Source organism: Aotus nancymaae, unplaced genomic scaffold (genome assembly GCF_030222135.1).
Source record: "Aotus nancymaae isolate 86718 unplaced genomic scaffold, 86718_ANA_hifiasm-v0.15.2.pri h1tg000058l, whole genome shotgun sequence".
NCBI lineage: Eukaryota > Metazoa > Chordata > Mammalia > Primates > Aotidae > Aotus > Aotus nancymaae.
In genome coordinates this window covers 27,061,594-27,083,458 of record NW_026988472.1, presented here as the reverse complement: position 1 = coordinate 27,083,458, position 21,865 = coordinate 27,061,594, and the positions used below count along the sequence as shown (strand labels likewise).

At 33.8% G+C, this 21,865-nt stretch overlaps 1 protein-coding gene across 12 annotated transcripts in view; it reads right to left on the bottom strand.

Moving 5' to 3' along the window:
* Positions 1-21,865, bottom strand: part of DMD (dystrophin) — a 2,277,745-nt gene that overhangs the window by 853,497 nt on the left and 1,402,383 nt on the right. For all 12 annotated transcript variants that reach the window (XM_064364425.1, XM_064364424.1, XM_064364427.1 and 9 more), the window contains one exon: positions 20,628-20,803. In XM_064364425.1, the coding sequence (XP_064220495.1) occupies positions 20,628-20,803 (176 nt within the window). The remainder of the gene's footprint in view (positions 1-20,627; positions 20,804-21,865) is intronic.

Sequence of the window (21,865 nt, the reverse complement as noted above, 5' to 3'; positions counted from 1 at the left end):
CTTTCTTCGTAACCCATAACCAACTTTATCACTTATTTTATAATTTCACCTTTTTTTTACTCAGCTTTCCCCCCTCTGGGCTTTATGGCGATTTTTATTACTATGTGTGTATTTTGAATTCCTCATGGAAGTAATAATTTCCACACCCTGAAAAATTTCATCTATTTTCTCACACTATGTATGTTTCCAGTGGAATATAAATAAATACATTATATAGAGAAGGAAACCCAAAGTTCCAGAGAGAGAGAGAGAGAGAGAGAGAGAAAGAGAGAGACAGAGAGAAAAGGGAACATTTTGATCATCACTTTCATTCTGGAGCAGAAAGGCAAAGGGTATTTCTGTTTCATTTCTTTAAAATCTGCACACAGTTGCAGATAAGTTCTTCAGAAACACAGGTTACTATTATTTAAAAGAATATAGCCACAGGAGGTACAAAAATAGTTATATTCCCTTAAACAGCAATTCCTTAAATGTGGTCTTGGGATCCCTGGGGGTACCTGAGACCGATGCAGTGGGTCTGTGAGGTCCAAACTATTTTCATAATAATGCTAAGATGTTATTTGACTTTTTCCCCTCTCATTCTCTGAGTTTTTCAGAGGCTACATAATACACATTGAATGCAGAGACAGATATAAGAACCACCTGTCTTCTCTTAAGCTAACTCTTAGAGATTTGCAAAAATGTAAAACAAGTTCACTCTTCTCACTATATTGTTTCTGTTGTAGAAAATATAGTTTAAAAAGTAGACTTTTTTTATTTGAACATGCAATTTTAAAATGAATTAATAAGCAAATATTTTAAACAGTTATCACTTTTAGTTTTAAATATGCTAATTCTACATAAACAGAAGCTCTCTGGAGTCTTGAATAATTTTGAAGACTATAAAGGGGGTGCTATGACAAAAAAGTGTAATAACCATTGTAGAACAATTGAATATCCACAGTTTAAGTAGCTCATACAGTACGTGAAAAGATAATTTTTTTTTAGATAAAATAAAAAGTCTGTCCTTGTCATCAGGCATAAGTAATGACAGCTTATCATGCACATTGAGTTTGTCATTATAAAGAAGTCCTCAGACAAGTTAATAATCCAATATAAAATGAAAATTGAAATAATACATTAGGTATGAAGAAAGCTACCACAGACATTCCAGGTGGAGTTCAGAAATCTGCCAATGAATTTATTAGAGACAGAGGAAGGTGAATAATGTGGGCCAAGCACTATGAGGGCCAACTTTTAGAGTTAATGAACTGCCTAAATATTTACTGGGAATGTATGTGATACGCTAGGCTAAATAGGGCACCTTCAAATGATATACACACTGCTCACTTGTAGATTATATTTCACTGAGGCAAGCTTGTCTGTCCTTAATTTACTGTTTTTTTTAAATCAATAAATATTTGAGCATCCACCACATACTAGGTACTGATTGTGCTACATGATGAGTTAGTTAACAAAATGTTCGCAGGCTAGTCAGTGATACAGATATATGAATGTGTTTCTTTAAAATGCAATAAGCATTGAAGTGTAGCTATATATCCAACAAACATTTATTACACATCTGTTGAGTGCCACGCACTATACTATTTTTGCTGGATATTCAGGAGTTAACGAAGCAGACCCACTCCATATGTATATGGAGCTTATGGTGTCATTGGTGATATCAGCATTAAACCACTAATCATACAAAAAAGTTTAGTGCAAACCATGAGTATATAAAGAAAAAGTGAAGATTGTTACAAGTACTCCTTTTTTACAAACTTTCACTTTCAGAACTTTCATAGATATATTGTTCCTAAAGGCAAACGTATGAAATTTTACTTTCTATGAAGAAATGGTGTCAGCGGTCAGCTACAGTTAAGGTTTTGGGTATCATGTCTTACTTTAGACTAAAATGTATCTCCTCTGTGTGTATTTTTGAAATGTTTTCTAAACATTATTAATCTCATTATGTATCGTAAGTACAAAAGCAAAGCAAACTTGTTGAGAGTCTTGGGTAAACATAGGAAAGAAATAATAACAACAATAATAATCAAGGTCCTCAACATTTAGAATTTTCTCAAAGGACTTAATGGAATATTTTGGTCTTTTGAATGGAGACATATGGTCTAAGAACAAAAATACTTATTTGGAATGTAACCTGTTTCTAAGAAGAGCAGTGGATCTTATTTAGATCGAAAAGGGTGTGGTGGTTGAAACAGTGAGTCACTCTGAGTAAGTAATATAGAAATTGAGCCCTGAAAACCATGAAAATATCAGCTGGAATACACATAGTATAAGACAAAGGAATTAGCCTTTATCAAGGTAGAAAAATACTTAGTGATTCAGAGGAATTGAAACTAGACCAGTGTGGCTAAAGTTTAGAGAGAAAAATAGAGAGTAGCAGGAGATAAGTCCAGCAGGATGAACAGGTAATATCTTCTACTACATTATCTCTGGGCATTAAAATTTGATTCTGTATGAACTTTATTAGTGCATTATTTATTTTACATCCATATCAATTACTAAATTCAATTAAAAATTGGGTACAAGGTACAGATGAACTTAGGGAGACTACCTAATAGATTACTCAAGGTTAGCTTTTCACCCATGAAGTAGACCACTTCACTTAGCTAAGCATACATTTAAAAATACTAGAATTCAAATGGTATCTCCAAGGATTTCTTTTTCAAACAGACCTGGCCATGTACAATAGAGTCAAGGCAGTATAAACTAAAATATGTGTTTTCTGGGTCTTAGATCAATAGGATATACAGCAGTCTGACAGCATTGAGGAGAAAATTTCTCTGTAGGTTTGTGAAAATTGAAAGTTTCTTCCTCTCCACTGGGAGCTGACCACCATTACCTTCCAGCTGAATATATGAGAGGATTGTGTTTCCATTCTCCTGAGAGAATTGATAGTTGCTAAGAAAATACCACATAATTTCTTTGCTATATGACTTAAAAGGCAAAGCATAATGAAAATGTGTATAAAATAAAAGGTCATTAGCTAGAAAATATTGCATACATAAATTTGTATCATATATAGTAAATTTATAATATACAAATATCAGGAGAAAAATGAGATTACCTTCTCAAGCATCAAGCATAAGTAGCTAAACCTTAAATACAGTGGATAATGAGAAACATCGAGATGATATTAATATTTTTGAAAACTTGATTTATTCTGAGACAGGGTCCCCTGGAGTGTGGTGGCATGGTCATAGTTCACTGTTACCTCCAACTCCTGTGCTCAAGTAATTCTCCCAACTCAGCCTCCAGAATATCTAGGACTACAGGCTTGCACCACCACATTCAGCTGAAGTTTTAATTTTATGTAGAGATGGAATGTTATAGATGGAATTTTATCCTCCCCTCAAATTATTCTGTTGAAACCTTACCACCACCCGCCCCCCTCAACTACCTCAGAATGTGTCTGTATTTGAAGGCAGGGCCTTTAAAGAAGTAATTAAGTTAAAATGAGGCCATTAGGGTGAGCCTTAATCCAATCTGACTGGTGTTCTTATAGTAATAAAAGGAGATTAGAACACGCCTATGTGCCTGGGCTGGTCTTGAACTCCTGGTCTCAAGCAAGCCTCTTGACTTGGCCTCCCAAAGCACTGAGATTACAGGCATGAGCCATGTGTCCAGTCAACTTTTAATTTTCATTTGTTTTAACAACTTAAGTCTTTAAGGTGTACATGAGGGATCTATAATTAATAAACAGTTCTTTCCCGACTTACCACCATGGTTCGATTTACAATTTTGGAGTTTACCATGGTGCAAAAGCAATACACATTTAGGATAATTCTGGACTGAAGATGGGGTTATATCTGGATATAGTCATTGTAAATTAATATATCATTAATTGAAAATGTACTTTTGACTCTAACATTTTCAATTTATGACAGGTTTGTCAAGATGTAACCCCATCCTAAGGTGAGGGGCATCTGTATAGAATGTGATGAATTGTGATATAAGCATACAAGCATGAAACCATTCCCATAATCAAGGTAATAAGCATATCCATCAACTCCAAAAGTTTGCTCATGCCCCTTTGTTTTTTCTTTCTTCTTCACTTTCTCCTTCTCCTTCTTCCTCAAACACTTAAGATCTAAACTCTTAATAATAATTTAAGTGCACAGTACAGGCAGCATGTTGTACAGCAGATCTCTAGAACTTATTTATATTACATAACTGAAACTTTATACTCATTGAACTGCAACTCCCAGTTCCCCCTTCCCCCAGCCCCTGGCAATCACCATTCTACTCTCTGGTTCTATGAACTGGACTATCTCAGACACCTCACATAAATTGAATCATTCAGTATTTGCCCTTTTGTGAATGGCTTATTTCATTTAGCATAATGCCTTCCAGGTTCATATATATTGTCAAGTATGGCAGGATGTCCTTCCCTTTTAAGGTCAAATAATATTCCCTGTATGCATATACTATTAATATGGTATGCTACATTATTTGTGAATGTCAAATTAACTTTGAATTACATAAATTCCATATGGTTGTGGCGTATAAATTTTTAATATATTCTGGATTCAGATCACTAATATTTTGTTAAGGATTTTGGCGTTTATGTTCATTAGATATATTGGTCTGTAAATTTTTGTATTGTGATATCTTTGTATGGTTTAGAGTTAAAGCAAAACTGACCTTGTAGAATGAGTTTGAATTTTCCTCTTTTAATCTTTTCTGAAATAGTTTGTGTAGGATTGATACTCTTTTTTCTTAGGTATTTGAAACAATTCTCAAGTAAAGCCATCTGGACCTTGGATTTTTTGTTGGAAAATTTAAAATTACTAATTCAATTTCTGTATTTATATTAGGTCTATTCATATTTCTATTTTTTTCTTGAATCAATTTTGGTAATTCATGTCTAAGAATTTTTTCATTTAATATATTTTGCAGAGATTATTGACAAAGTTGTTCATATTATTACCTTCTAGTCTTTTTAATTTCTGTAGGGTTGGTAGTAATTACTCCTTTCTTTTATGGTTTTGGTAATTCTTTTTTTCTTGTTTTTTTGTTCAGTCTAGCTAAAGCTTTTCCATGTAAAAATTATTTTCTTTTTTTTTTTTTTTTTTTTTGAGACATAGTCTCCCTCTTGTTGCTCAGGCTGGAGTGCAATGGCAGGATCTCAGTTCACTGCAACCTCCGCCTCCCAGGTTCCAGCGATTCTCCTGCCTCAGCCTCCCGAGTAGTTGGGATTACAGGCACATGTCACCACACCCAGCTAATTTTTTTGTATTTTTAGTAGAAATGGGATTTCACTATGTTGGCCAGGCTGGTCTCGAACTCCTGACCTCAGGCAATCTGCCTGCCTTGGCCTCCCAAAGTGCTGGAATTACAGGCATGAGCCACTGCACCCAGCCTATTTTCTAAGATTAGTGTTTGGTTTCATTGATTTTTCTTTCTTCTCCTTCTTTCCATTTTACTGACTTGTGCTCTAATCTCTATTATTTCCTTCCTTCTGCTTGCTTAGAGTTTACATGTTCTTCTTTTTTAGTTTTTATAGTGAAAGTTTGAGTTAATGATTTGAGAACTTTATTCTTTTATAAAACAGGTATTCAAAACTAGAAGTTTCCCTGTAAGCACTGCTTTAGTTACATCCTATAAATCTTGACATGTTATGCTTTTATTTTTATTCAGTTCAAAATGTTTTATAATTTCCTATGTGATTTATTTTTTGACCCATGTATTATTTAGAAGTTGTTGAATTTCAAAATATTTTGATATCTCCCAAACTTCCTTCTGTTGTTGCATTCCAATTAAATTCTGACGTATTAAGAGAACATAATTTTTATGAATTCAAACCTTTTAAGTATATCGAGATTTGTTTTATGACCTAGCATAGAATCTGTCCCAGAGAAAATTTCATGCACACTATAAAATAATATGTACTCTGCTTTCATTTGGTGGAGTGTCTGATAAATGTTAGTTAGGTCAAGTTTGTTAATAGTTTTGGTGAATTCTTCTATATTGTTGCTATTTTTCTGTCTAATTGGTCTGCCAGCTACTGAGAGTAGGGTTTGAAGTCTCCAATAATTATTGTTGAATTATCTAGTTCTTTGAATTCTGTCAATTTCTGCATCATAACATTTGGGACTCTCCTATTAATTTATATCTTTATAATTTTTATATTTTCTGCTTATTTGACCCCTTCTATAATTACAAATGTCCTTGTTTTTCTCTAGTTACATATTTTATCTTAATGTCTATTTTGTCTGATTGGAGTATTGTCACACCATTTTTATATGGAAACAATTTGCATGGTACATCTTTATTCTTTCAAATTATAAGGTTTTGGCAATAACACATTTCTCATTTAAACAAATTATGATTGAATATTTTAAACAATCCTTTCTGAAATCTCTGCTTATAATTGGAGTGGTTAGTTCACTCCTATTTACTGTAACTATTGACATGTAGGTTGAATATCCCATATCCAAAATACCTGGGACTGGAAATGTTTCGGATTTTGGATTTCTTCAGATTTTGTAATATTTGCACATACCTAATGAAGTATCTTAGAGATAGGATCCAAGTTTAAACACACATACATTTATATTTTATATATATACAACCTGAAGGTAATTTTACAAAGTATTTCAAATAATTTTGTGCAGGAAACAAAGTTTTGGCTGTGTTTTGACTGTGATTCATTATAGGAGGTCAGGTGTGGAATTTTCCACTTGTGGTATTATATTAACCTTTACAAAGTTTAGATTTGGGAGCATTTCAAATTTCATATTTTTTAATGGGAATTCTCAATTGTTAGTTACATTTACATGTGCCATATTGCATTTTTCACATATTTTTCATATCTTTTTTGTTCCTGTTTCTCCTTTACTGCTCTGTCTTGTTAAATAGTTATTTATAGTTTATGATTTTACATTGTTTTTAACTATTTATTTTCTTAGTGCTTGCTCTAAAGATTACATATGCAACTTAATTATCATAATTTACTTAAGTTCAAGCTAATTTAAAACTGTAAAATTGAGAAATTTTTCTCTGCCAAGCTCCATTTTTACTCCTCCTGTTTTTTGCTGTTATTGTCATATTACATCTATATATGTTATAAACATGATAACACAATGTTAAAATTTTTATGCAATCTTAGGTCTTTCAAAAAAGTTAATGGAAAATATATGTCTATATTTATATAGTCTGTTATATTTATCTATACATTTATCAGTTCTGTGACTCTTTATCACCTCTTGTGGATTCGAGTTACTGAATATCATTTCTTTTCAGCCTGAATGACTTCATTTAGTTTTCCTTGTAAGTCACATCAGCTAGCAAGAAATATTCTCATTCTCAATTTGGTAATATCTTTATTTTACCTATATTTTTGAAGGATAGTTTTGTTTTATATGGAATTCTCGGTTGGCAATTTTGTGTTCTTTCAGCAGTTTGAATATGTCATTCCAATACCTCTGCCCTCTATTGTTCATGAGAAATTAACTGTCAGTCATGTGTTCCCTGTACATGAGTCACTTTTTCTGGTTGTTTTAAAGACTTTTCTATTTGTCTTTCAGTAATTTCAATTGAAACTATTTCAATAGTTTGAATCTGATGTTTGGGGTATTGATATCTTTGTGTTTATTCTATTTGGGGTTTGTTGTGCTTCATCATATTTGTGAAGTATTTGGTCATTATTTCTTCAAATAATTTTTCTGCCTCTGTAATATTCTTTTTTTTTCTGGAACTTTTGTAACATCTACACTGATACACTCAACGTTTTGAGACAAGTCTATAAATCATGTTCATTTTTTTATACTATTTTTTCTCTGATCCTCAGATTGGGTAATTTTTACTTGTTTTCAAATTTACTGATTTGTTTTTTCTGTCATATTATCTGCTGCTCTTGAGCCCCATTAGTGATTTTTAAAATTTTGGCTATTCTGCTTTCCAATTCTAGAATTTTCATTTGGTTCTTTTTTTATAGTGTGTATCTTTTGGTTGAGATTCTCTGTTGGTAGTTATTGTTATCATACTTTCATTTAATTATTTAAACATGCTTTTCTGTAGTTGTTTGAAGGTATTTATAATATGAGCATTTAAGTCTCTATCTTCTAATATCTGGGCCAACTCAGAGACAACTTTTATTGACTGCTTTTCCTCCATGAGAATGGGTCATAGTTCCCTGTCTCTTTGAATGTATCATAATTTTTTCTTGAAAATTTGACATTTTAAATAACGTATTAAAATAGCACCAAATTCTGATGTTCCTTCTTATGCCTAGTTTTTTAAACTGAGGTTTTAATAACTTGCCTAGATGAAATCTGTGGAATCTGTTTCCCCAAGGTTTGTGGTTGTTGATATTCTTTCTCTGTCAAACAACAGAAACAAACTTTATACCTAATTTCCTAGAGGTAAGCATAGCTTAATTTTCATTAGTCAATAGTTGGTCAGCAATTGATCTTAAATACCTCAAGGCAGTGAGACTTCCAAATTTTGCTAAAGGTTCTTTATATGTGTTAGAAGGTATATTCAACATACAGGCACATTTAAAGTTTTCATAAAGGGGACACAAGGAGTCCTTATTGAGGCCCATTACGGCTGCCTTACTTTGCAGATATGCTAGTTAAATTAAATTTCTGGCCAGTTTGCCAAACAGTTTACTTGTTCCAATCAAGGCTGCATCTTTAGGTCAGCTGAGTTGCTATTTCGCCTTTTTGTTTGCCACCTAGGACTCCATCCACTGTTACTGACAATGCTTCTGGATATAGAGTTTTAAACTTGTGCTTCAAATAAAATCAGTCCCTGTGGTGATGAAGCTGCTGATTTCCATGGCTTTTTCTACCTAATAGAACTAATATGTTTGACCAAGCTGGGAGTGGGGAGTGGGAGCAATATAGGCAAATACACCATAGATTCATATTGTTCATATACAAAGTTTGGTACTCTTTATAAATATCACTTAATTTGGCATGTGCCATTGGTTGATATCCAGGGTCATAAAATGTGTTGTCCAGTGTGTCCCATTTTATTGATTCTTAGGGAGATTTGTCAAGCTACTCACTTTATCACCCCCAGAAGTCATGTCCCCAGACACTAACTTCTAAGCACCTACTCATGTGCTAGGCATAGAGCTAGCCAATCTATTTACATTATCTTTTACTCTTACAACAACTCTATAAATATGTATTATTATGTTTATTTTTAAATGAGTAAAATGAAGTTCAGATAATTTAAGTAGTTGGCACAAGAGAAAAGAGAACAAATTAAAAATATAAACAGAAAGATACCATGTTACATACCTCCAAAGGTAATAAACACAAGTGGGAACACGAGTGATTATTACCCAGAATTTAGTTGCCAGGTTTATTTAATGGCCAACCTGAAGTCCAAGTACTCCAATTTTCTACTGTCTAGTATAAAGGTTAATTACCAAGAAAACATCAAATAAATCAGTAGGAGAAACAAGCTGTTTTTGTCATGGATAGACTCTAATCATTAAAAAACAATCATTACATTGGTTAATAAAGTTAGATTTGATTCACACATGTAATTCTAATAAAATCCAGGGTCTCACATGACCCATATTCATTAAAGGGTTACACCAACAGAGACACCAACCAGCAAAAACAGATCACTGAAAAATAATTATAATTTTAAATTACATTTTGAAATTAATATCAGGAACTCATCTACAAGTTACAGAACATTCTAGACCTTTCATTTCTTCTCCTCCTCACTTTTTTCATACCTATCGAGTTCTTCACAATCTTTCAACCTCTGAAACACTCCACAAACCATATCCACATTCGGAAATTCTTTTGTTCTCTTTATTGCATAGATAAACGTTACTTTTCTAGATACTTTTATACAATCATCATTTTCCCTTATGTATTTTCCAAATTCCACACAATTTAAAATTTATAGGATGAATGGATAAAGAAACAGTGTTATATACATACTATGGAATATTATTCAGCCATAAAAAGGATGAGATCCTGTCATTTGCAACAACGTGGATAGAACTGGAGGTAATAATTTTAAGTAAAATAAACCAAGGACAGAAAGACAAATATTGTGTATTCTCACTTATATGTGGGAGCCAAAACCACGGATCTCATGAAAATAGAGAGTACCTTGGTGGTTACCAGAGATCACAAATAGAAGTGGGGAGGGGGCAAAGGGGAAAAATAATATAAATGTACTTACTACCACTGAACTGTATTCTTAAAAATGGTAAAAGTATATTTACCTTTATTTATATAGAGGTATATTTTATCTCAATAAAAATAAATTTTAAAAATTCAGGCCAATCATAATGGTTTACGCCTGTAATCCCAGCACTTTGGGAAGCTGAGGTGGGCAGATCACTTGACCTCAGGCGTTCGAGACCAGGTGCGCAACATAGTGAAACCCTGTCTGTCTCTACCAAAAAAAATAGCTGGGTGTAGTAGCCCGTGCCTGTGGTCCCAGCTACTCAGGAGATTGAGGTGGGAGGATCACTTGAACCTGGGAGGTCGAGGCTGCAGTGAACTGTGACCACGCCACTGCATTCCAGCCTGGGTGGCAGAGCCAGATCCCATCTCAAAAAAAATGTTCATAAAAGCATATCAAATATAGTACTTTCCTTAGACATAAGAGGAAGCACATATCCGAGAACACACAGGCTTGAAGGTGTTAAATTGGCAGAGGAAGAATCATAAATGTAGTGGGGAACATTCACTTGCTTATTTGTCCTACCCCATCATCGTTAGCTGCTTTGTTCACATAGCTAGATATGGTCATATGTAACAATAAGGGAAAATGCACAGATTTCGATCTAAATCACTGACTTTTAGTCATCAATCATTCTATAACTTTGGTTAGCCTTGGACATATATCTTAATTTTTTGAGCTGTAATTTGATAGTTTGTAAAATGCACATAAGAATACTGCCATGCTATGCTTGTCATCTCAAAGAGTCAGGTGAGATGATGGACATATAAAATCTCTATAACTAAGATATTGTGACAATTAAGTGGAAAACATTTGTAAAACTCTTATCAAAGTCCCTTTCATAGAGAAAATACCCAAAATTTAGTGTCATTAATACTAGCTGTTACAACTTCCAAGTTTTTAGTTTGGGTACATGAATAGATAGTTATACTACCCACAGTAGATTTTGAGGAGGAATATAACATGATGAGTTTTGGATATGCTGATTTTGAGATGGTTTTGAGACACAGAAGAGGAAATCCTCCATTTGAAGCTAGATACGTAGGTCTAATCTGAAACTATTTATTGGGCCAAATATTAGACTTAGGGTATAAAATGAAATAAATGACTTTGGTAGAGACCGCTTAGCTGCTTACCCCATGATCCATTCCACTACATTTCAAATGTCCATTGCAGTGTGGCATTGCCACAAGAATAAATTCTGACCAATAATATATAAGCTAAAGTGTTATGGAGATCTTCCATGAATTCCCTTTAAAAGGTTAGAGGTATCCCTTTGTCTCCAGTTCCTTCATCTCACAGTCTGAAAAGCAGCTGTGATGGATAGAAATCTGATAGTTATCTTAATCCATGACTGTAAGGACCACACCAAAGAATGGTAGATCTGTGAGACAGAAGGGATCTGGGTCTTCAACATCATAGCAATGATACCAACCTTGGATTACCTACTGGCAGATTCCTTCTACATGAAGATGAATACATTTCTACCTTGTTTCAGTTACTATAGTTCTTTTTTAATCTCTCTAGATTTCATTCTAATTGATACAGTGAAAGCTACATTTGTTGCTATGGATAGCAATCAGGGAAACTGTATAGAATAAGAAGAAGGGAGGGTTCAGAACATGTCCCAGAGAAACATCAGGATGTTAGTTGCAGGTAAAGCAAGCACTGTCATCCATATAGTAAGGAATTACATAGAGAGGTAAAAATAAAGTCAGATAAAAGTACTGACATGGAAGACAGATAGGACCAAGCACTAATATGGAAAGTGTTCAGTTGATGGCACATGGCCTACAGATAATAGGACTAAGATATGTCCAGTGGATTGAACTATAAGAAATCATTGGCATTCTTGGCAATAATGGTTTCTGAGCAGTGATTTGGATTAAAAGCAAAAGAGAGAGAGGGGAGGGAGATGTGATAATAGAGAATGTGTGTTTAAGTAACAGTGACTCTGAAGAAGATTCAAATGGGAATAATAACTAGAAAGGGGAAGTAAGAGACATTTGTTAACTTTGGTTGCCCACAATCTGAACACTCTGATTATGTGGAACAAAATCCCCAAATAAGAATGGAATCTGATGGGGGAAGTTCAGTTTTTGAATCTAGAATGAGTGAAGAATTACAAGGCACTATCTAGAATTCTTTCTAGTAGCAATGACATTTTTCACCCAGTGTCTGCAGTGGTAGAGTGGACCATGACAACATTCAGATCTAGTGTACGAGGACTACATGTCATGGCACATGCCTGTAATCCCAGGATTTTGGGAGGCTAAGATAGTGGATCGCTTGAGTCCAAGAGTTCAAAATTGAATCTAGGGTATGACTTGCATTATAGTTCTTGGAGCTGAGCCTCTTTCTTTGGGTTCTGCCCATTTTGAACTGGTTTTCTATCTCTTTGTTTAGGAATAGGAACAGGTCTGTATCTTTCTCCTAAAGTCCATTTCGGCTTATTTCAACAAAATTCTGTTATTCACAGCTATGAATCCTGACAAGTACAGTGGAATACATTTGGAAAGGAGTGTTTAAATATATCTATGTTTTAATCTAGGAACTAATAACATTCACCTGATCAGGGATAGAGAAGCAGTAGAAAAAGGGTAAAGATATGCTTGTGTTTATGTGCATTCAGGAGAGAGAATAATTGGGACAAGTTTCCTGTGAAATAAGAGGTAAGGCTTTCTGCTGAAAATAAGGATTGTTATATATTCACCATCATAATGGTAAATGAGAAATTGTTAGATTGGTAACTTACACAAATGTAGTACTTTCCATTTTACAAAGAAATTTTAAAGAAAACATGATAATAGACTTATTATACATATCTAAGGTATCCATTAATTATATTAAACCAAGGGAAGGAATCAATAAAATGATAACACATTTTTCTCAGGAGTTCAGGTTTTCTTTTGCAAATGAAGCTAGATCACTCACCTGGGGATAGTGCATTCCTTTTTTGGAAGGTTATGGTTTGTGATTCTAATATAAAAAGCACTTTGTAAATGAGTGCTTCTAATTATGAAATATGTTGCATAGGACAGGCTTTGAGGGTAAACTATTCAAGTTTCTTTGTAACAAAGAAAATAAGTGCATAATGCCATTTGGCCTGCTTTTTTTTTTTTTTTTGTATTTTTTTTAATGGTACAGTCTTGGTGCAGCTGCTGTTAGGTCAAATGGACAGATAGACTTTAAATGCAATAACCTTTAAAGGGAGAGTGAATTTATAGGAACGCAAGTTAAGGGGTCCAACCGGGGCATGTATTTCTTTGTGTTTATTTTTCATGTTATGGGCTCTTTAGCTACCCTTGTATTGACCATTTGCAGTATAGTCAAATAAATGCTGTAGTCATACTTTAAATATGCATATAGACATCCACTCCTTCCCTAGGGTGCCCCAAATAAAAAGGGCTCATTTCTGATCGGCAATCTGCAGGATGAAATCTTTGAACTTATTTTCCTGTATGTTGTGATAGGTTTTTCCTGATTTATCCCAAATATTTTGTTTGCCAACCCTTCTGATTTGTGATAGTTTATACCAGTACTCTGTGACCCCATAAAGATCACCCATATTACTTTGGTTCATTTGTCACTACTAGTCTTCATATGCCACATTGTCTTCCTGATACCTGAATTCCTTTTCCCAAGCAGTGATTAATAGTTAATGTGTACCCTGGGAATTCTGTTTTGTTTACTGGTTAGCAAATTAATGACTTGAGAAAGGTATTGTACAGAGAAGCAGTTAGTTGAATGGAGATTGCTACCATCTCTACATTGAGAACAAAATGGCTTAGTGTCTTTTGCCCTTGTCTTCCTCCTGATGTTCAGACTTACACATTCAAATGTACGTTTTCTGATTACCTTATTTTAAATGTTCCACGAGCTCATTAAGACTATTATATCCGAAGTTGAGCTCTGTATGTCTGATTTGCTTTCCTTTTTCCATCTGGTTATTCTCCTTTGTATTTCCTATCCTAACTAACAGCATTCCATTCAGCCAGTTCCCCAGGCAAAAAAAAAAAAAAAAAAACTGGAAAAGAGATCATCTTAGAATTGTCCCTTCATTCCCCTCATCATCCCATCTAATTAATGACTGAGTTGTTCCACTTTCATCAAATATTTCTTGAATCTGTCTCATTTTTGTAATTCTATTCTGCTCACTCATGGTCTCTAACTTAAGCCACCCTGACACCAGTTTCACTCTATTTATTTTACTCTGAGCTCAACTATCAAAGGGGCATTTGAGGATGCAAATATAAAGCATATAAAAACTTCCCAACATATATAAAGAAAGCTCATCATCACTGGTCATTAGAGAAATACAAATCAAAACCACAATCAGATACCATCTCATGCCAGTTAGAATGGTGATCATTAAAATATCAGGAGACAACAGATGCTGGAGAGGATGTGGTGAAATAGGAACACTTTTACACTGTCAGTGGGAGTGTAAATTAGTTCTACCATTGTGTAAAACAGTGTGGCGATTTCTCAAGGATCTAGCACTAGAAATAGCATTTGACCCAGCAATCCCATTACTGGGTATGTACCCAAAGGATTATAAATCATTCTATTATAAAGACACATGCACACGTATGTTTATTGTGGCACTGTTTACAATAGCAAAGACTTGGAACCAACCCAAATGCCCATCAATGATAGACTGGATAAAGAAAATGTGGCACATATATACCATCAAATACTATGCAGCCATAAAAGAGATGAGTTCATGTCTTTTGCAGGGACATGGATGAATCTGGAAACCATCATTCTCAGCAAACTAACACAAGAACAGAAAACCAAATACTGCATATTCTTACTATAAGTGGGAGTTGAAAAATGAGATCACATAGACACAAGGAGGGGAACATCACCCACAAGGGCCTGTTGGGGAGTAGGGGGATAGGGTAGGGGCAGCAGTAGTAAAAATACCTAATGTAAATGATGGGGTGATGAATGCAGCAAACCACCATGGCATGTATATAACTATGTAACAAACCTGCATGTTTTGCACATGTACTCCAGAACTTAAAGTATAATTAAAAAAAAAAAAAAACAACTTCCCAATATCCTTATATCCTATCTTGGAAAAATTGAGATTTTAAATCTTCTATGACCTGGTCCATCTTGACTGTTTCATTTGTCACTGTGTCATTTTTCAGCCTTTATACATATAAAAGGAAGTCCCTTTATCAAATTTGATTAGGCAAGTGGATAGATGGTTTTTGGAAAAATATTGTAAAATTGGAGGAATTATATAAGTGTGTTTACACGTATTCAAACATTTTATTTTTCTTAGAATATACAAATGGTCACTCATTTACCTCACCTTTTGGTATGGGGTTCAAGACTTTTCCTGGAGTAAAAGGCCACAGACTGAAGTTAAGCATATTATTCCTTGCATAAAACACTTCTACATTTCATAATCTGTGACATTTAGTTTGGTTTCTTTAAAGTACAGTCATATTTGGAGATGCTGGAAATAATCTGAATGCAAAATACCTCCAATTTTTTTTGGGATTCTATCCCTCATACCCAATCTTAAACAGATGTCTTACCTATTTCTAATTCAACACCACTGTTTTATTGTTTGTTTTTGTTGCTGTTTTGTTTTGTTTTGAGATGGAGTCTTGCTCTGTCACCCAGGCTGGAGTGCAATGGCATGATCTTGGCTCACTGCAACCTCCACCTCCCAGGTTCAAGCGATTCTCCCACCTCAGACTCCCAAGTAGCTGGGACTACAGGTGTGTGCCACCACACCTGGCTAATTTTTGTATTTTTTAGTAAAGATGGAGTTTTGCTATGTTGGCCAGGCTGGTCTTGAAATCCTGACCTCAGGTTGTCTACCCGCCCTGGCCTCCCAAAGTGCTGGGATTACAAGCATGAGCCACCGTGCAAGCTCTATTTTTTTTTTTTTTGCTAATCACCTTTATTAAGTCTTTCAAAGCATTCAATTTAGTATTCATAGAAACCATAATTCTCTTATCTTTCTATTTCTATTTCATTAGTTTTTGTGATATTTAATTAAATGGGAAAATTTTAATAACAAGAATAACTTGCATAGACAGGGTAGGAACCATAGACTGTTGACTCTTGGAGAATATACTATCAAATGGTGGGAGCCAAAGTACATGGTACCAGAAAGGACACTTGAATATCTTTCAAAAACATCTACAGGTTGCTTGTGTCCATAATTAAGTTTGGAGTGGGAATTGGGCAGTTTATACATAGAAAATGAAGAGTGTAGGGTAATTTAATGGTGCTTGCTTTTTTAAGAGAGCTTTTTTATATTGAACTGTGTACAGTCCTTCAATGTAGGCCATTTTTTCTGGCTTCAGTGATTTTACTCCTGTCACTTTTTCTCTCCTGCATGTCCATTTATTCTTCATTTGCTCCCTCTCATCCTTTAAGGCTCATCTCAGAGATCATGTTCCCTACAAACCCTCTCTATCTCCTACTTTCCCAGGCACATGAAAGTTCATGGAAAGCTATGAATAAAGTGCATTCACTTGTATATCTCCACACAGTGGTATCGTTAGTACCAGCCAATGTAACGACATATTTGGTGCCAGCTAGTCAGTTTCACTAGAACTATCCAAGTTGAAAAAATAGAATATGACATAAAACAATTAACTATGAAGCTGATTTTTCATAGCCTTTTGATGAAGAATTCTGAATGTCCTTGAAAGCTTTTCAAGAGTCATCAGAGAACAGATGGGAAGAGACCAGCTTTTCCATAGACACCTGTGAATAATAATATCTGTATGATTCTCTCTGATCAATCTAAAAATAGCTCTTTGATGATATGGATTGCATCTAGAACATCTTGTGGCTCTATGTAGAATGAGGCTAAATATTCAGTTTCAGGGCTAATTCCTACTTAGTTCACTTAAAATTTATTAGGATATGGTGAAACTTGGGTAAAAAAATGTACAAGTTGTTTGAATCAAAAAGGTGCTTTTTGCTATAAGTAGCTAAAGAAATTGAAGTCGCTTGTCTCTTAAATGTATTAAATTCTGAAGAACATCTACAACATTATTAACCAAATTCCTTCCATTTTTTTAAGACTAGAAAGGCTCAAGGTCAATTTCTAGAATTGCAAATGTACCCATGGATATGTGATAACATGATAAAAACATAAAAATTGGTCTGCCTCTTTCGATCTATTTCTAACCTATATAATAGTGTCAGCTGTAAAGATTTAAATCTTCAGTTTCATCTGAATGTGAATACAATTCTTACCATTTGGATTAAGAAAGTACTTACTGGCCATCTACGATATATCAGGCTTTCTGTTAAGTACTGTGGGTTATAGAGATAACCATAAGAAAGTTCTCTGCTCCCATGAAACTTTTAATCTTGTTGGGGAAAAGCATATATAAATAGGAATGATACATGATAGATACATAAAATATTACATGAGTATTATAAAAAAGGGGGCAAGAAAACCTTAAGAGAATAAACTGCTTATGTATGAGAAGAGCAGGTCACATTCACTGAGGTAATAGCACTTAAGATGAATCTTGAGGGATGTGTAAGATTTTGAGAAAAAAAAATAAGGGGAAAGGGAATTCAAACAGAGAAAGATGAAGAACAGAAAAATTCAGGTCATTCAAAGCTTCAGACATAAATGGAAATAGTGGAAATGATAGAAAACATGGTTGGAAAAAGAAGTCAGAACAGATTCTATATCCAATTCTTTTACTACTACGTGTGGCCATCAAAGGTAAGTGGAAGGTTGGTGGGAAGAAACTGTAAGTATAAACCAGAGAATCCTAAAGGACAAAACTGAGATAAATAATGCAAAATCTGATCTAGAGTAAGGACTCTGGAGTCAGACTGTGAGACTGTATCCTGGTTCAAATACTTGCTAGCTGAGCAATCTTGGGCAAAGAGTTTTATCAATCTGTGCCCTCATTGCCTTCTTGTAAAATTAAAAGGAGAATAGCAACTATTTCATAGAGTTGTTACAAGTATTGAGCTATGTAAAATACTTGGAACACTGCCTGACAATATTGTTATTGTCACCGCCACCACCGCCCTAATCATCATCATCATACAAAGGTCTGTATGAGGTATATAGATTCAAATATCTATGGAAATACAATTAATATAAATGAACAAAGTGGGACAGGTGTTGTAAACTTAGGACAAAGCTTGCTTACTCAAGGCAATGCTTCTCAAACTTTAATGTGTACGTGAATCACTTGGAAATCTTATTAAAATGTTGACTGTTATTTATCTTATTTTTCACCTGTGCAATAAATAACTTCTGTTTCCTTCTAACTTCTGCTTGAGTTGCACTGAGACCATGCCATTGATTAGAAATAGTTTCAATGACAAAAGCCCTCCTATAATTGTTAGGTTAACATACTCTTTATAAAATATTATTTTATTTATTTTTACTTGATTTGCTACTGGATGCTTGGAAATAGCCATGAGTATATTGGTAGAACCAGCACTTATATTTTAATACATTTTTACATTTCATAAAATTTAAATGATATAAAAATCCTGACGAAGTATGCCACAAAAGTGAACTCAGTGGAAATTTAAATATGTTAACATTTATTTTTAAAATGTAGCGTGAAATAGACAACTTTAAAAGCTGAGTTTAAAAAAAATCTCAAGGAAGCTGATCTTGACTTTTTAAAGCACAAAAGTGCAATATTTAATGTAGGTCAACATGTTTAAATGGGAAAATTTTTTTCTAATTACAGCCAAATCCCTAGCTGTAATTAACCTAAAATTTGTATAATACTTCACAACAGAGTCAGTGTATACTACTTTCTAATAAACTTAAAAAGATCTAAAATTTTAGAGCTTATTTGGTGAAACTGGAATATTGCTACATCCTTATTATAAATTATAATGTACCTTTAGAGCCCAATAACAGATAACAAGATTTTGAAAATTCAAGTGAATGAGAGTTATCAGAGAGAATATTAATATGCACTATTCAAATACTATACGAGGAAGACATTTTAAAATAGGAAACAATACTTTATATAAGTATATATTTAATATACACTTTATATATTATATAAAAATAATCTTCCAATCAGTTTAATCCTTTTTATGAATTGTATATACGTGTGTGTGTGTGTGTGTGTATGCGTATGTGTATATATATATATATATATATATATATAATGGTATCCAATTTTTTTAAAAATTTTCTTCTTACCATCTTTAGATTAGATTGAGCCTAGTTCAGAAGTAACGTTATACAGGTTTATACTTGTTCATTGTATAAACACATCAGTTATTTAAATAATGGATTACTAGTATGATTAATAGAAGAATTTCAATCTGGGATGAAGTAGTTTAATTACAAACTTTAGTTCTTCATTTTATCTATCTATAATCATGAAGATTTTCAAAACCAAGATTTAATAAAAATGATTTTCAAGAGGCTATTATTCTTTAACTTTGGCAAGGAGTGTGTGTGTGTGTGTGTGTGTGTGTGTGTGTGTGTGTGTGTGTGTTTAGGTCAACTAATGTGTTTCTTTTGTACAAAATGTGAATTGTATCTACTTTCTGAATAATGTTAACATGAATAAAGAGGGAAAGAGGAGGTGGGCAAAGACAAATGCCATAACTCCAAAATCTTCTTTTTAATACATCTTAACAAAAGATATTCACCAATGAGTTGTTCTAGCTTCCTGAATATTAAAATCTACATATTATGTGGATGATAGGTGGGATGCAAGAGCTTGGCAATAGAACTACGTCTTCATTGTTTACAACAATTGTATCATTTGGTAAATAAAGGCCAAGTCTTCCCTTATGAAATAAGACACGTTAACATCAACAACTGGAAGCATAATACAAAATCCCATTTATAAACTATCTATGCTTTCCAACTGCAGCAGCACACATTTGGCTTTCGGTGCCTTCAGTACATTCCAAGGGAAATTTAAATGATGATTACATTTGACAGTAACCTTTTTGGGGTTTTGTTTTCCCCATTAAACTTGAACATTTTTGGCTCGAGTTCCCTTTCAATAATATATTCACAAATGTGGTGAAACTGCAGGTAAATATCACTATCACTTTTTTAGCTTCATAGTCATATTCATAGCTATTTTTAAAACTAAGCAAAGATCTTTCTTTCCTACAAAACAATCATTTATAATTGCTTTTTAAAATCTTGAAAAATAACTGAGATTCAGCTTGTTGAAGTTAAAATATATTGAAGACATTCACTTTAAGCAATCATGTGTGATTTTTGAAACAAAAAGTTTCAAATAGCAGAAAAGCACTAACTAGCAACAAGTATATATTTTCGTATATGAAAATAAAATAAAATAAAATTACTGCTGTTGATTAACCATTGATGGGTTCCTTAATGTTAGTGTCTTTCACCCCGCTTATAATCTCTCAGGAAATATTTGTTTAAGGACAGCTTAAAAAGCTCTGCTAAAATGTTATAGTTTCTATTTGATCTGTCATCCTACCTCTTTTTTCTTTCTGACAGCTGTTTGCAGACCTCCTGCCACCGCAGATTCAGGCTTCCCAATTTCTCCTGTAGAATACTGGCATCTGTTTTTGAGGATTGCTGAATTATTTCTTCCCCAGCTACATTCAATGTTCTGACAACAGTTTGCCTCTGCCCGATGCCATCCTGGAGTTCCTGTAAGATACCAAAAAGGCAAAACAAAAATGAATCCACATGTCTTTTTATTTGAGAAAAGATTAAAAAATGTGCTACAACATGCAGTTGTACAGGGAGAGAAAGAAATATAAAAGCTCCACGTGAAAATTTCTCTATGAAACTGACATGCCCATATCCAAAGGATACAAGACAGAAAGACACCTTTTATGTGTCAGGGAAAAAGCACCCTCTCGGATAGCTCCAGTTTTTATTTTTGTAAGCTTGTCAGCTAGAGGATGTTATAATGTCCTGCAAATCAATTAGTTGGAAAACTTCTCAAGAGTAAATTCAATTTCTTGTCCCCACAAGGATGTTCCATGTTTAATAGTCTATGAAATGTTGTAAAATTTAAACATGAAGAAAGTATTTGGGTTTCCTAGTGATTGTGGATATGAGAGGTGAAAAAGAACAAACATAGTTTAGGCACAGTATTTAAAAAACCCTCTAGAGATATTTAAATTAAAATAATTGCTCTAGTAGAAGGAAATTTATATCAAATTCTGTCTGCATCAATATATTTTGCATTATAAGCCACATAAAACTGAGAATTAATTGCTTTCAGGAGTATCCCATCAAGATATCCCCAAGGTACAGTAATAAATTTTAAAATAATCTATAGTTACCAGAACATTTTTATGATTGTGAAGGTTAAATATTGTTTACTTTTTATCCTGAATGAAATTTTAAAACTATCAGCAAAATAGTTCCATTGAAAAGGAGAATATTGTAACCAAGCACACACAAAATAAAAAAGCTTTTTACTATTAAATAAAAATGGCAATTATGTTATGTTTAACTTAAAAAAAAAAAAAGATAATCTAGGTTGGGCACGGTGGCTCACGTCTGTAATCTTAACACTTTGGGAGGCCGAGGCGGGTGGATCACGAGGTCAGGAGTTCGAGACCAGCCTGACCAACATGGTAAAACCCCATTTCTACTAAAAAATTCAAAAATTAGCCAGGCATGGAGGTGGGTGCCTGTAATCCCAGCTACTCAGGAGGCTGAAGCAGGAGAATCACTTGAACCTGGGGGGCGGAGGTT